Raw genomic sequence first — 12146 nt, 5'->3', positions numbered from 1 at the left:
GCTTAAAATGAAAGTATGGCAAAAGATATTTCCTGCAAAGGGAAAACCAGGGAGAGCGGAGGTAATTATAGCAGACAAGATAGATTTTAAGTCAAAAGAGTTAACTAGAGATGAAGGTGGTATTACATAATGATAAAGGGATCAATTCATCAAGAAGATATAATGATCGGACAGAGATATGTATGCACCCAACATCAGATTCCCAAATACATTTAGCAAATACTAACAGATCTGAAGAGAGAAATGGACAACAATACAATAGTAGTAGGGAACTTCAGTACTCCACTTTCAACAACGGATAGATCATCTGGACAAAATCAACAAGAAGACATTGGACATGAACTATACTTTAGAACAAATGGACCTAACAGACATGTACAGAACATTCCATTCAACAGCTGCAGAATAGAAATTCTTCTCAAGTGCACATGGAACATCCACCAGGATAGATCATAAGATATGTCACAAAAAAACAAACAACCCAATTAAAAAATAGGCAGAGGAACTGAATAGATATTTTTCCAAAGAAGACATACAAATGGCCAAGAGGTACGTGAAAAGATGCTTGACATCACTAATCATCAGGGAAATGCAAATAAAAAACACGGTGAGATAGCACTTCACACCTGTTAGAACGGCTGCCAACAAAAAGACAAGAAATAGCAAGTGTTGGTGAGGGTGTGGAGAAAAGGGAACCTTGGGCACTGTTGGCGGGAATGTAAATTGGTTCAGCCACTATGGAAAACAGTATATAAGTTCCTTAAAAGATTAAAAATAGTGCTACAATATGGCCCGGCATTCCCACTTCTGAGTATATATCCAAAGGAAGTGAAAACAGATTCTTAAAGAGATATCTGCACTCCCATGTTCATTGAAGCGTTTTTACAATAGTCAAGATATGGAAACAACCTGTCAACAGATGAATTGTTAAAGAAGATGTGGTGTATATATGCAATGGAATATTATTTAGCCATGAGAAATAAGGAAATCTTGCCATTTGTGACAATATGGATGGGCCTTGAGGGCATTATGCAAAGTGAAGTAAGTCAGATGCAAAAAGGCAAATACTGTAGGATTTCACTTAATGTGCAATGTAAAAAAGCCAAACTCAGAAACAGAGAGTAAAATGGTGATTATCAGGGGCTGGGGGTTAGGGGAAATGAGAAGATACTGGTCAAAGGGTACAAACTTTCAATTATCAGATTAACAAGTTCTGGAGATCTAATGTACAATGCGGTGATTACAATTAATAATACTGTATTATATACTTGAATGTTGCCAAGAGAGTAGATTGTAAATGTTCTCACCACAAAAAAGAAATGGTAATTATGTGATGTGATAGAGGTGTTAGCTAATGTTATGATGGCAATCATTTGTGTAAGTGTATCAAATCAACACACTGTACTCCTTAAACTTACAGAATGTTATATGTCCATTATATCTCAATAATAATGGAAATAAGTAAATAAAAATGAGTAAAAGCTTCTGCATGATCAGATATACACTAAACAAAAATTTTAAAAAGCAGCCTAAAATCTGAGAAGATATTTGCAATGCATAAAACCAACCAAGAAGTAATTTCTAGAATCCATGAAGTACTCCCATACATCAGTAAGAACAAGCCAAACAACTAGTGTTCAAGTGGATAAATATAAGACCAGACATTTGATGAAAGAGATCACTTATAAAAAGTACTTCATTCGTAAATCATGGAAATCCAAGTTAAAACAACAGTAAAATACCACTTCCCAGATAACAAATTAAAAATAGTAACAAGCAACACCTAGTGCTGGCAATGATAGGGAGCAGTGGAAACTCTCATGCACTGCTAGTAGGAATATTAATTGATGCAACACTTTCAAAAGCAGCTAGATAAAATTCTAAGAAGTTAAAAATGTGTATATTCCACTCCAGCTATTCCTATCTTGTGTATATAAACCTGATTCTCACTCTTGTCAACAAGGAGACATATTCACGAATGTACACTGCAGTGTTGTTTGTAATGGCCAAAAAATTGAGACAACCTAAATGTCATCTACAGGAGAATGGATCAATACATGATGGCATAACATTATAGTAGAATAATAAACAGTTAAAATGAATGAAGCAGTGCTCTATGTTTCAACATGGACAAATCTAAAAAACAAAAACAAAAGAATGAAAAATGCAAGTAGCAAAAGGAAATTCATATTATGATATAATTTATATAAGCTTTAAAGTTCTGCAAAATCATTTCACGTATGCTAGTAAAACATGTGTGGGAATTGTAAACACTTTATATAAGATCTCTCTGGGGAAGGTGGGAAAAGAATGGGGATGAGGAGGGATTCAGAAGATATTTTTGTCATATCTATTCTGTTTGTTCATGAAGCTGGGTAGGATACACAAGTATCAGTAATATCATCATAAAAATTTGTATTCCTGTAATGTTTCATAATTTAACAAAAAATGAGAGGAAATTAGAAATTATTTGGAAAATTTACTCAGAGGAAAGAACTATGTGAACTTCTGTTCAAGAAACAAAAATCACACTTTCCTACTGGCAGCAGTATGTGGCTTTTATTTTTTCGTTTCTGCAAATGGTCTACAGGTTATACCACAACCTTTAGAAGCTAATTATGTAAACTGATACCAGAAAAAAAACCCTCAATGGAAGAAATTCTAATTACACCTTTATTACTGGCAGTCTTTGTACAACCGAACATACCTCATTGGACCTTATTCTTCAAGGTGAAACCAATATCTATAACACACAGTAATTTATAGCTTTTGTCACATTCTAAGGTTATTCAGTTTTGCTTATATTTCTCTCTTTTTCCCAAGGAGGGATTGTTGATGTCACTAAACTGGACACTGTTTTGCAAAATGTGGGAATGAAACTCACAGGAACGGAAAGTAAAGATTTGATAAAGAACCTAGCTGTTGATGGTGAGTGTATAACTTTTTGCACTGCTGAAGGTAACCTGAGATGTAAGCATCTGTAAGATCACCTCTGAAAAAGTTTATTTGCCATTAAGAAGCTACTTATAAAAGCTTAGAAATGAACTTAGAAACAAAATAAAATGATATTCTTTCTTGTTATTTTATTAACATATGTCAGCAACTCCTTTAATTTTGGAGCCAAAGGAATGCTAAAAATACAGACAGGGCAGTTATTAGGACAATAAAAAGTGAGAGAAAAGACAAGCAAATGGGGACAAAGTAGCATGAAAAACAGTCTGGAAGGAGGTTAATGCAGAAAAAATAGGAAAATAAAAGGGAGAAAGTGGGAAATTAACAACATGAGGGACACTTTCCATAGCCATGCGGTAGTGCTCATTCACTTTCTCAGCGTCAAGGGTCTTCAAACATTCAGGCCACAATGTACAGAACTCTTCCTGTTTCTAAAGTTGCATAATATCCCACTTCCTAATTCAGACTCCATGGTGCAAAGCCCATATTCTCAGGCATCCCCCTTGATGATCTAGAAACAAACTCTGAAATATAATTAAAGTTGAATTAGGGCTGAAGTGCAGTGGAGCAGTGAAAACATTATACTAAGTGAAGGGAGCCAGTCACAAAAGACCACATATTGTATGATTCCATTTATATTAAATGTCCAGAATAGGCAGATCTGTATGTACTACATATTAATGTTTCTGTTCAGATTTTAGAAATCATCTCCTCATATAATGTATTCATTGGGATGATGAAAATGTTCTAAAATTAGATTATGGTGGTGGTTGCAGAACTCTGTGCATATACTAAAAATGTTCACTTGTATATTTTAAATGGATGAATTGTTCAGTATGTGAATTACATTTCAATAAATTTGTTAAAAAATGAATAGTAGTCTGCTTTGTACTTTTAGAGCCAGAAGAAAATGAAAAACAAAATTTCCTCTCAGTCTAGAGTTAGTAGCAATGTGGACAGTTGGTAGTTTATTCTGGCCACTCTTCTCTTACCTATAGGTGGCCACTAAAAACTGTTATTGTGGGGCCACCCCCATGGCCAAGAGGTTAAGTTCATGTGCTCCACTTCAGCTGCCCGGCGTTTTGTCAGTTTAGATCCTGGGCCTGGATGTGGCACTGCTCATCAAGCCATGCTGAGGTGGTGTCCCACATAGCACAGCTCTAGCTGTGAACCTACAGCTAGAATATACAACTATGTACTGGGGAGCTTTGGGGAGAAGAAGTAAAAATAAAAAGATTGGCAACAGATGTTAGCTCAGGTGTCAATCTTTAAAAAAAATAACTGTCATTGGTAAATTATATTTCAATAATCATGGTGTCCAAGTAACAGAATTTTTCAATAAAGTGCAGCTTCTATTTAAGTATTTTTCATCTACAATTAGACAAAAATCAATATTTTCTGCAAAAGAAATGTCTTGTTTTTTGTCTAATAAAGGAAAATAAATCTGAGATCCTATAATATCCCAAATTTCTGTTTAATTCTATCTTTTTAATATGCTTTCATGTTAATGTCTCTCTCTCTCTCTCCCTCTCTCTCTCTCTCCTTTTTTTTTGGTGAGGAAGATTGGTCCTGAGCTAACATCTGTGCCAGTCTTCTTCTGTTTTGTATGTGAGATGCTGCCACGGCGTGGCTTGATGAGCCGTGTGGAGGTCTGTGCCCAGGTTCCAAACTGCGATTCCCAGACCTCCAAAGCAGAGCATGCAAACATAACCACTATGCCACCAGGCTGGCCTCCATGTTAATGTCTTTTTAAAAATTGATTTAAAAAATATGCAAAAATCTCTACTTTAAAAATTATCTCAGCTAGTCACTGGAATGATTATTAATTTACTTAGAACAAAGGAATAAGGAACTCTGTGTCAAAGAAAAGTCAGGAACTTATTGTATAAGAAGATCAATTCTAACATCCAAATACAAACAACAATATGTAGTACACACAAATTGTGAATCCTGTTCCTTGTGATTGATTTTCCAATGCATAGGAGTCATGAAGCAGACCGTGTGGAAAATTGTGAGTTCATTTTATATCTCATCCTTAACTGTCAGAGGTTTAATTTCCTGTAGTACAATGAATCAAAACTCTAATAATCGTATTCTAGAACTTTTGGCTCATGATAGGGATAAACATAGGATAAGATATTAGACTATATGTATATATATATATATCTCTTTATTTTTTAAATTCCATGTTGTTAATGAGTGTCAGTGTTATAGCTGTATTTGATTTACATGTTTTTCTTAACAGATAATGGGAAGGTTAAAATGAAAAAGTTAATGGATGCATTGAAAGCTTTTACTGGTGAGTGGAATGTTACTATAAAATCATATTATTTTATGGGGCTGGCCCTGTGGCTGAGTGGTTAAGTTCGCACGCTCTGCTTCAGCAGCCCAGGGTTTCGCCAGTTTGAATCCTGAGCACAGACATGGCACTGCTCATCAAGCCATGCTAAGGCAGCGTCCCACATGCCACAACTAGAAGGACCCACAGCTCAAAATACACAACTATGCACTGGGGGGCTTTGGGAGAAAAAAAGAAAAATAAAATCTTAAAAAAAAATCATATTATTTTAAAAATATTTTCTCAATTTACCCAGACTGTTATATTTTGTCTATATCACATTTTCATCAAACACTTGTTTTCAAAATTCTATTCTGTATTTATTTGCACAATTTAAATTTAAAACATACAGTTAAAATTCTGTGTTTTGGTAGTAACCTTGGCAAAAATGTTTTTAAATAAGGCAATAATATGATTTACTCTCTAATATTCAGACACCTCTGTACCTTGATAGGCATATGTGAAGAGAAAAATCACATAATTTAGGATCTCCACACAGTTCTAGATTCCTTTGCCAGAATTGTAAATTTTTTATTATTTCCATTATTTTAATTTGTTGGCAAATCTTAAAAGGAAACATACTGCTCTGCTGCATTAGATGTGCACAAATTCATCACTAAGAGAGTATTCTTCTTATGACATTAAGGAACTATGTTCTCTTTATGGTTCCCCTATAATTCTGTGTAGTTGTGTGTGTCTCATTTTACCCATTTGCTATTTCAAGTTGAAGATGGTAGAGTACAGAGGATAATTTTTTCATTATTTGGAATCATTAGATGCTCCCCTAAATTGTCAAGCCCTAATGTTTTTATCTTTTGAAAGGAAAAAAGGTTGATGCCAGTGATTTGGTAAAAGTTCTGGGAAACATGGGGATCGAGCTCACTGAAGGAGAATTTATGAAGCTGGAACAAACAATACCAATCGATGGTGAGCCATATAAATGCCAGCATATCCTTTCCAGGGAGTTGGGGTTTGAGGATCATTGTAAGCAATTCAAAATATTGTCTCTTTATTTCTTCTAAAAAGTACTGAAAATGATTAGGCAAAGGTAAGTTTGCTGAGATTTAATTGAGAAATCACCAAGTTCTTCAACCGTAAATTTTGCCATTAGAATTGATGCAAATTATAATAATGTTACCCATTCAGGCTGCTGAGAGGCCTAAATGACACTGATACTGAGAGACTAGTAAAAGGAGGGGAGGGGAGAAGGAAAAGAGACAGAAAAGAGTAGTGATTGTTTCTGCACAGTAGAGTTTCCCAGCAGTTTTATCACTTGCCAAACACTGTATACATTTTTTGTCACCAAGACAACTTTCTTTTTCCTAAAATAATTTCTATTTGATGGGAAGATAGGACAGATTTCTCAGGGAAAGAATAGAAACTCTCTTATTGGAATTACCAGTTGCCCAATAACTGTGTGACTGTCCTAATTCTTTTACTTCTGATATAAATTACGCCTTTTCTTCTAGCTGCTGGACAAGTGTATCAGAACAGGTTGTTGGATGGTGTGAAGTCTCTGAAAGGTATGTAAGAAACATGATTAACAGAACATTCTGCTTTATTGTTTCTTTCTCCTCCTATTAGCTCTTAGAACAAGAGAAGAGAGAGTGTAGGGAAGGAAAGAAAAAGGTACAGGCTTTGCTGCTTAGTGTTGGGGATGGAAGTCTCTTGTAGGTGGCACTTGGACTCCTGACGTTGTGGGCCCTCAGAATAATGGCAGTCAGCAACATTCCATGCAGAACTTTGTGGCGAATGTGTTGTCCATGATACTCTTCCTTCTTGGAGCAATTTGTTATCATCTTTAATGCACTTTCTTAGATATTGCAATAAAGCAGGACATTGATGGTCTAAAGCTTGAACTATCGTTCTCAGCTGTTGCCTTGACCTGCCCAGTGTTTTCCACATATACGCCATGGGGACAACACTACCTACTTATTCTATACTTTTGGCTCCCTATTTTGAGAGATGATTATTACTTAACACTGAAAATAATAACCTTAAACCCACAATTATAGTCCCCTAAGTAATGCTTCAACTTCAGAACATTTTTTATCTATGTTGTTCTTGACATCATTTTAGGTAATTTACTGAGCTAACCTTATATACCTGTTCAATAATACAAAGAAGTTGTACACTTATATATTTTATTATCCTAAAATGCATGTAAGATAAAAATCTATGCCTGAATATATTAATATTTTGAAATAATTTCTTTCCATGATTCTTTCCTCTCTGTTTCCTAAGGAGGAATGGTTAAAGTTGATGACCTAGATACTGTTCTAGAAAACCTTGGGTTCAAACTCACAGAACAGGAACATGAAGATCTGACAAAAAATCTTCCACTTAATAGTAAGCATTGTAGATAACAATGGATTTTTAGAAGGTAATTTACATTTATGCCTTGTGTAAGAGAATACCTATTACTAGTGATATTTGGTTTTAAAAAAAAAGCTGTTTGCAAAGGTAAGAAAAGAGCCAGTCCTAATTTAAGACTAGAACATAGATTATTTAGGGTAAGCTAAATATCTATGTAGCAAAATAAGCCCTAAAATATGTCATATATCATTATTACAGTAAAAGTTTAATTCTTTCTGCTGTACAAGTTGAAGGTAAGAATATTTTTGGTTGACAGGCAGTGGCTCTTCTCCATTCAGTGATATAGGGATCCACGTTCCTTCTAGGGCCTCTTCATTGCTTGTATTCAACTGATGGAACGAAGAAGAGAGCGTGAAAGAGGGAGATGTAATACCCATCATTTTCACAACCAATCCTTTGTTATAGCACTTGACTACACCAAAATGCAAGGGAGAGTGGTATAATTCTACATTATAGAGAGAAATAAGAGTATTGGCGGATAGCTAGCTGTTGTTGTTGGGCTTTTTTTGTCACAGAACTTATCTCTTAATTTTCATAAATAAGTAGTTCAGTTATAATAGTGCTTGCATCTTTGTTTCAGAAATCCATAGATACCAACTTGTTCTCCTCTGTTTCTTAGCATTGAAAGTAACTGAGACCACTCTCAAAACAGGAAACGAACATGGAGCAGGAAAGACATTAGGGGAATTAAAGTAAAAGAGTGAATGAGACTCCATATTGCCAATGTCATAATAAAAGACAGTTATTCCTCAACACATTCTGTTCTGAAATGTCCATACTCACTTTATTTTTACACTTTTTCTGGGGAAATATTATATATTCCCGTATTTTCAGTTATTATCTCTATGCTGAAGACTTCCAAATCTTCAGCTTAGGATTTTCCTCTAAATATAATATCAATGTATCCAAAATTCCTGGTAGATACTCTTCCTTTCACCATGTTTGAAACTGATGTCATAATTTCCCAACATAAATTGGTCCCTCGGTAGGTCAAATCATCATTTTCTATTCACACAGGCTACAATGTTTTGTATTATCCTTCACTCCTTGCTCTCCTTCTCTGCCTGTATTCCACTCATTGCCAAATCAACTCATCTCTACAGGTTTCCTTTTTTTTTTGCTGAGGAAGATTCACCCTGAGCTAACATCTGTTGCCAATCTTCTGTTTTGCTGAGGAAGATTTTCCCTGAGCTAGCATCTGTTGCTAATCTTCCTCTGTTTTGTGTGTGAGCCACCACCACAGCATAGGTGAGTGGTGTAGGTCCGTGCCTGGGAACTGAACCCAGGCCTCCCAAGCACAGCACGCCAAATTTAACCACTATGCCACTGGGGCTGGCCCTTAGCTACAGGTTATCTCCTTTTAAATCCATCTTTTTTAAAACTATCAGAATACTCTATCTAAAATGTAAATATTATATTTCCCTGCTTGAATCCCTTCAGTGGCTTGCCACTGATCACCAAAAATACCCAAGTTCTCTAGTGCAAGCATGGCATATAGAATGCTCTCTTGCATCTAGTCTGGGCTTCCAGCCCTTCTTACTACTCCTTGTTTCTCATTTGCTCTGCAGTCACACTGAAATATCTGAACCCACGTTGGATATGAACAGCATTCTATGGTGGTAACAGGAATGTCGCCTAACTTGCTCAATAAAAAATTGCTATCATTTCTTTGATAGCAAACGTCTGTTTATGTGTCTATCTCCACATGACAGACTGAGCTGCTTGAATACAGATACTGCTATTTTAAGCATCCACAGTATTCTTTCTCAGTGCCTAGTGTAGTGCCTGATATTTAACAGAGTATTAATAAAAGTTTCTTCCACAAATGAGTAAATGCTGCTTGTTACCTAATACTTAATACTATAGCATCCTATTGCATATCCTCTCCCATCTCACTCTCTGCCTTTCCACAAATATATTCACATATTTATGACGTGGATATTCATACTCTTCTAAAAAATTGTCCTCAATTTGGGATTAACTTTCTGTGTGGCTTCTCATTTTTCATTATATACCTCTATCATTTACCATATCATATTACAAACAGAAGTCTTTATATAAATCTTCTGCTAAAGCTTGAAAGCTTCTTGTCAGCAAGAACCATACGTGGATTCATATTGTATTCCCGTTACCTAGCATGTTTTCTTTCACTTATTTGACAGGCTTTCAATACTTGATGAGTGAATGGTAAGTGGAGAGACTGACCAAAAGGAGTAAGAAATCACTAACTATCTCTGGTTGGAAGTATAAATTCATTTAACAATTGCCTGGACATGAGTGCAGGGAGGGTTGGTGTTGGGCATACACACCTGAAGGCATTTTGTGTCAGGACATGGTGGCAGCCATTCCCATTCTGGGCTGGCAGCACCACAGTGCATTTGGCAGAGTCAAGCTTCTGGCCTATATCCCCTTCTAAATACCTAGAGTGTACCCACATGAACGTTCCAGTAGTCTTGAAAGTCTACTGTTCCCAGTGAGTTAAGGTTCCAGGCGCATAGGAGAGGGGGATACCTGATTGAACTTTCAGGTGTGTAGATCTGGCAGAAGGCAGAAGAGGGAACCCTGCAGGTGGGCTCCATGCATACTGAGTAGTGGAACTGGGCACAAGACACCTGTGAGGTTCTGTACTTGCCCCAAGAGTATTCGACACCCAAGAGAGGGCAATATTAAATAGCATATTCAAACAAACAAACAAAAAACACCCTGACAGTTTGAGAGAGAGACTGTAGGAGAAAGGACAAGACTTTTTTCCTGTTTTTTGAATGAAAATGTATCTTCATTTTGCGCTTGCTCCAAAAATTATGTGGCTGGCCCTCGTGGGGTTGATCAATCCTTCCTGGTATTGGAACAATGCAAGTTTCCATATCTCTCTATCTCCAACTAATGATTTCTTTTCCCAAGATTAAAAGGTCGAAATATTTATCACAGCTTTATAGGTATGTTGGTAACAAAAGATTGAAAACACCCATACATGTCACTAGCCATTTCAAGTTAGTAGTTGAAATAACTAAAGAAAAGTATTAGTAAAAGATGAAAAGTGAAAGTCTCTCTTTTAACAAAAATCTTGGAGAGATATTACTTTTGTATCAGAAAAAAGGATTCCTGGTAACATTAGCCCATTCTAACATTCCTTCAAGCATAAGACTAAGAGAAAGTGGTTTCTTGGGCCAACTCTCTAGCAACAAAGAATGAATTTTTGTCATCCATTGCTTATAAATTTTTAGTTGACTGAGATAAAATTTCGGGTTGAACCTATTTCCTAATTTAGCTCTTGTGTCTTTTTACAATGTATTCCATATTCTAATTATTATTTTTCTTATAGCTAATAGGAAGGTTCATCTCAATAAGTTAGTGAATACAGTGGAAACTATTACAGGTTAGTTAGAATTTACTATAAATCTAATGTCTTAATTCTTTATTCTAAATTGTATTTTTATATATTCTCATCTTTCCTTTGTTTATTTTGTCATTTTCTTTTGTATTGATTAAATATTTGTATGTAATTACCTGGAATTTTATTTTAGATTATCTGCATTTTAGCACAAAAATTCTAATGTAATGTTTTGGTAGTGATTTCTTTCATTTCTGGAATATTTCCCAATGATGATCACTATTTCTAATTTTGAAAGCCAAAATTTAAATTAACACAGCAAATGATACAGCAAAACTTTCATAAAGATTCTTTTATCATTGAGACTAATATTTGGATCATATACTTACAATATCCTAATTTGCATCATGTAAACCACATCATTATTTCTATCATTTTACTAAGAGTAAGGAAGAAATTCTGTTTCACTGACAGTAAATGATAATGTTGGACAGTTCTCAGTGTGTTATTCTGCTCATGCTCCTATTGTAGCTTAAACTGAATGTCATCAATTATTATTTTTTATGTTTTTGAAATATTAGGCTTTTCTCAATATACCAATCTGTCGTTATTTCTGTTGTGTTGAAGGGGAAGAGGTTGATGTCAGTGACGTGGAAGATGTTTTGGGAAAGATGGGCATAACATTCACAAATAAGGAATTTATGAAGCTGTTAGAAAATCTGCCACTTGATGGTAAGGATTTAAAATATCAATATGGCTATAAGGAGCATATATTTCTTGTTTTGTTTGTGAGAATTTCTATAGCATTCTAATTTGATAGCATAGAAAATAATACTTTTTAAAATCGTTTGGCATGAAATATACCATGCCTATATAATCATACACACACATACACACACACACAAACTCTCACACTCAAAACACATACATGTATACACATGCTTAATGTAAAGATACATTATAATTTGTTAACATGAGTTACCTGCGATATTAGGGGTTGTGATAGGAGGGTGAAGAAGAGAAAGGAGGAATTCAAGCAATAATAATAAAAAGAACAACAAAAGATTAGATTTAAAAAGTACACCCATATATGATATGATCCAATATATACATTTATTTAAACTCATAGAAGTTTATAATTATAAATTG

At 35.1% G+C, this 12146-nt stretch overlaps 1 protein-coding gene across 1 annotated transcript in view; it reads left to right on the top strand.

Annotated features, from left to right (window-relative positions):
- Nucleotides 1–12146, top strand: part of EFCAB3 (EF-hand calcium binding domain 3) — a 498542-nt gene that overhangs the window by 190137 nt on the left and 296259 nt on the right. Inside the window, exons 44-50 of the mRNA XM_070227127.1 lie at nt 2824–2928; nt 5198–5251; nt 6113–6217; nt 6760–6813; nt 7535–7639; nt 10989–11042; nt 11625–11729. Coding sequence (XP_070083228.1) covers nt 2824–2928; nt 5198–5251; nt 6113–6217; nt 6760–6813; nt 7535–7639; nt 10989–11042; nt 11625–11729 — 582 coding nt within the window. The remainder of the gene's footprint in view (nt 1–2823; nt 2929–5197; nt 5252–6112; nt 6218–6759; nt 6814–7534; nt 7640–10988; nt 11043–11624; nt 11730–12146) is intronic.

Source organism: Equus caballus, chromosome 11 (assembly GCF_041296265.1).
Source record: "Equus caballus isolate H_3958 breed thoroughbred chromosome 11, TB-T2T, whole genome shotgun sequence".
Lineage (NCBI taxonomy): Eukaryota > Metazoa > Chordata > Mammalia > Perissodactyla > Equidae > Equus > Equus caballus.
The sequence above is the reverse complement of the archived record's forward strand: the minus strand, read 5'-3'. Positions and strand labels throughout refer to the sequence as shown.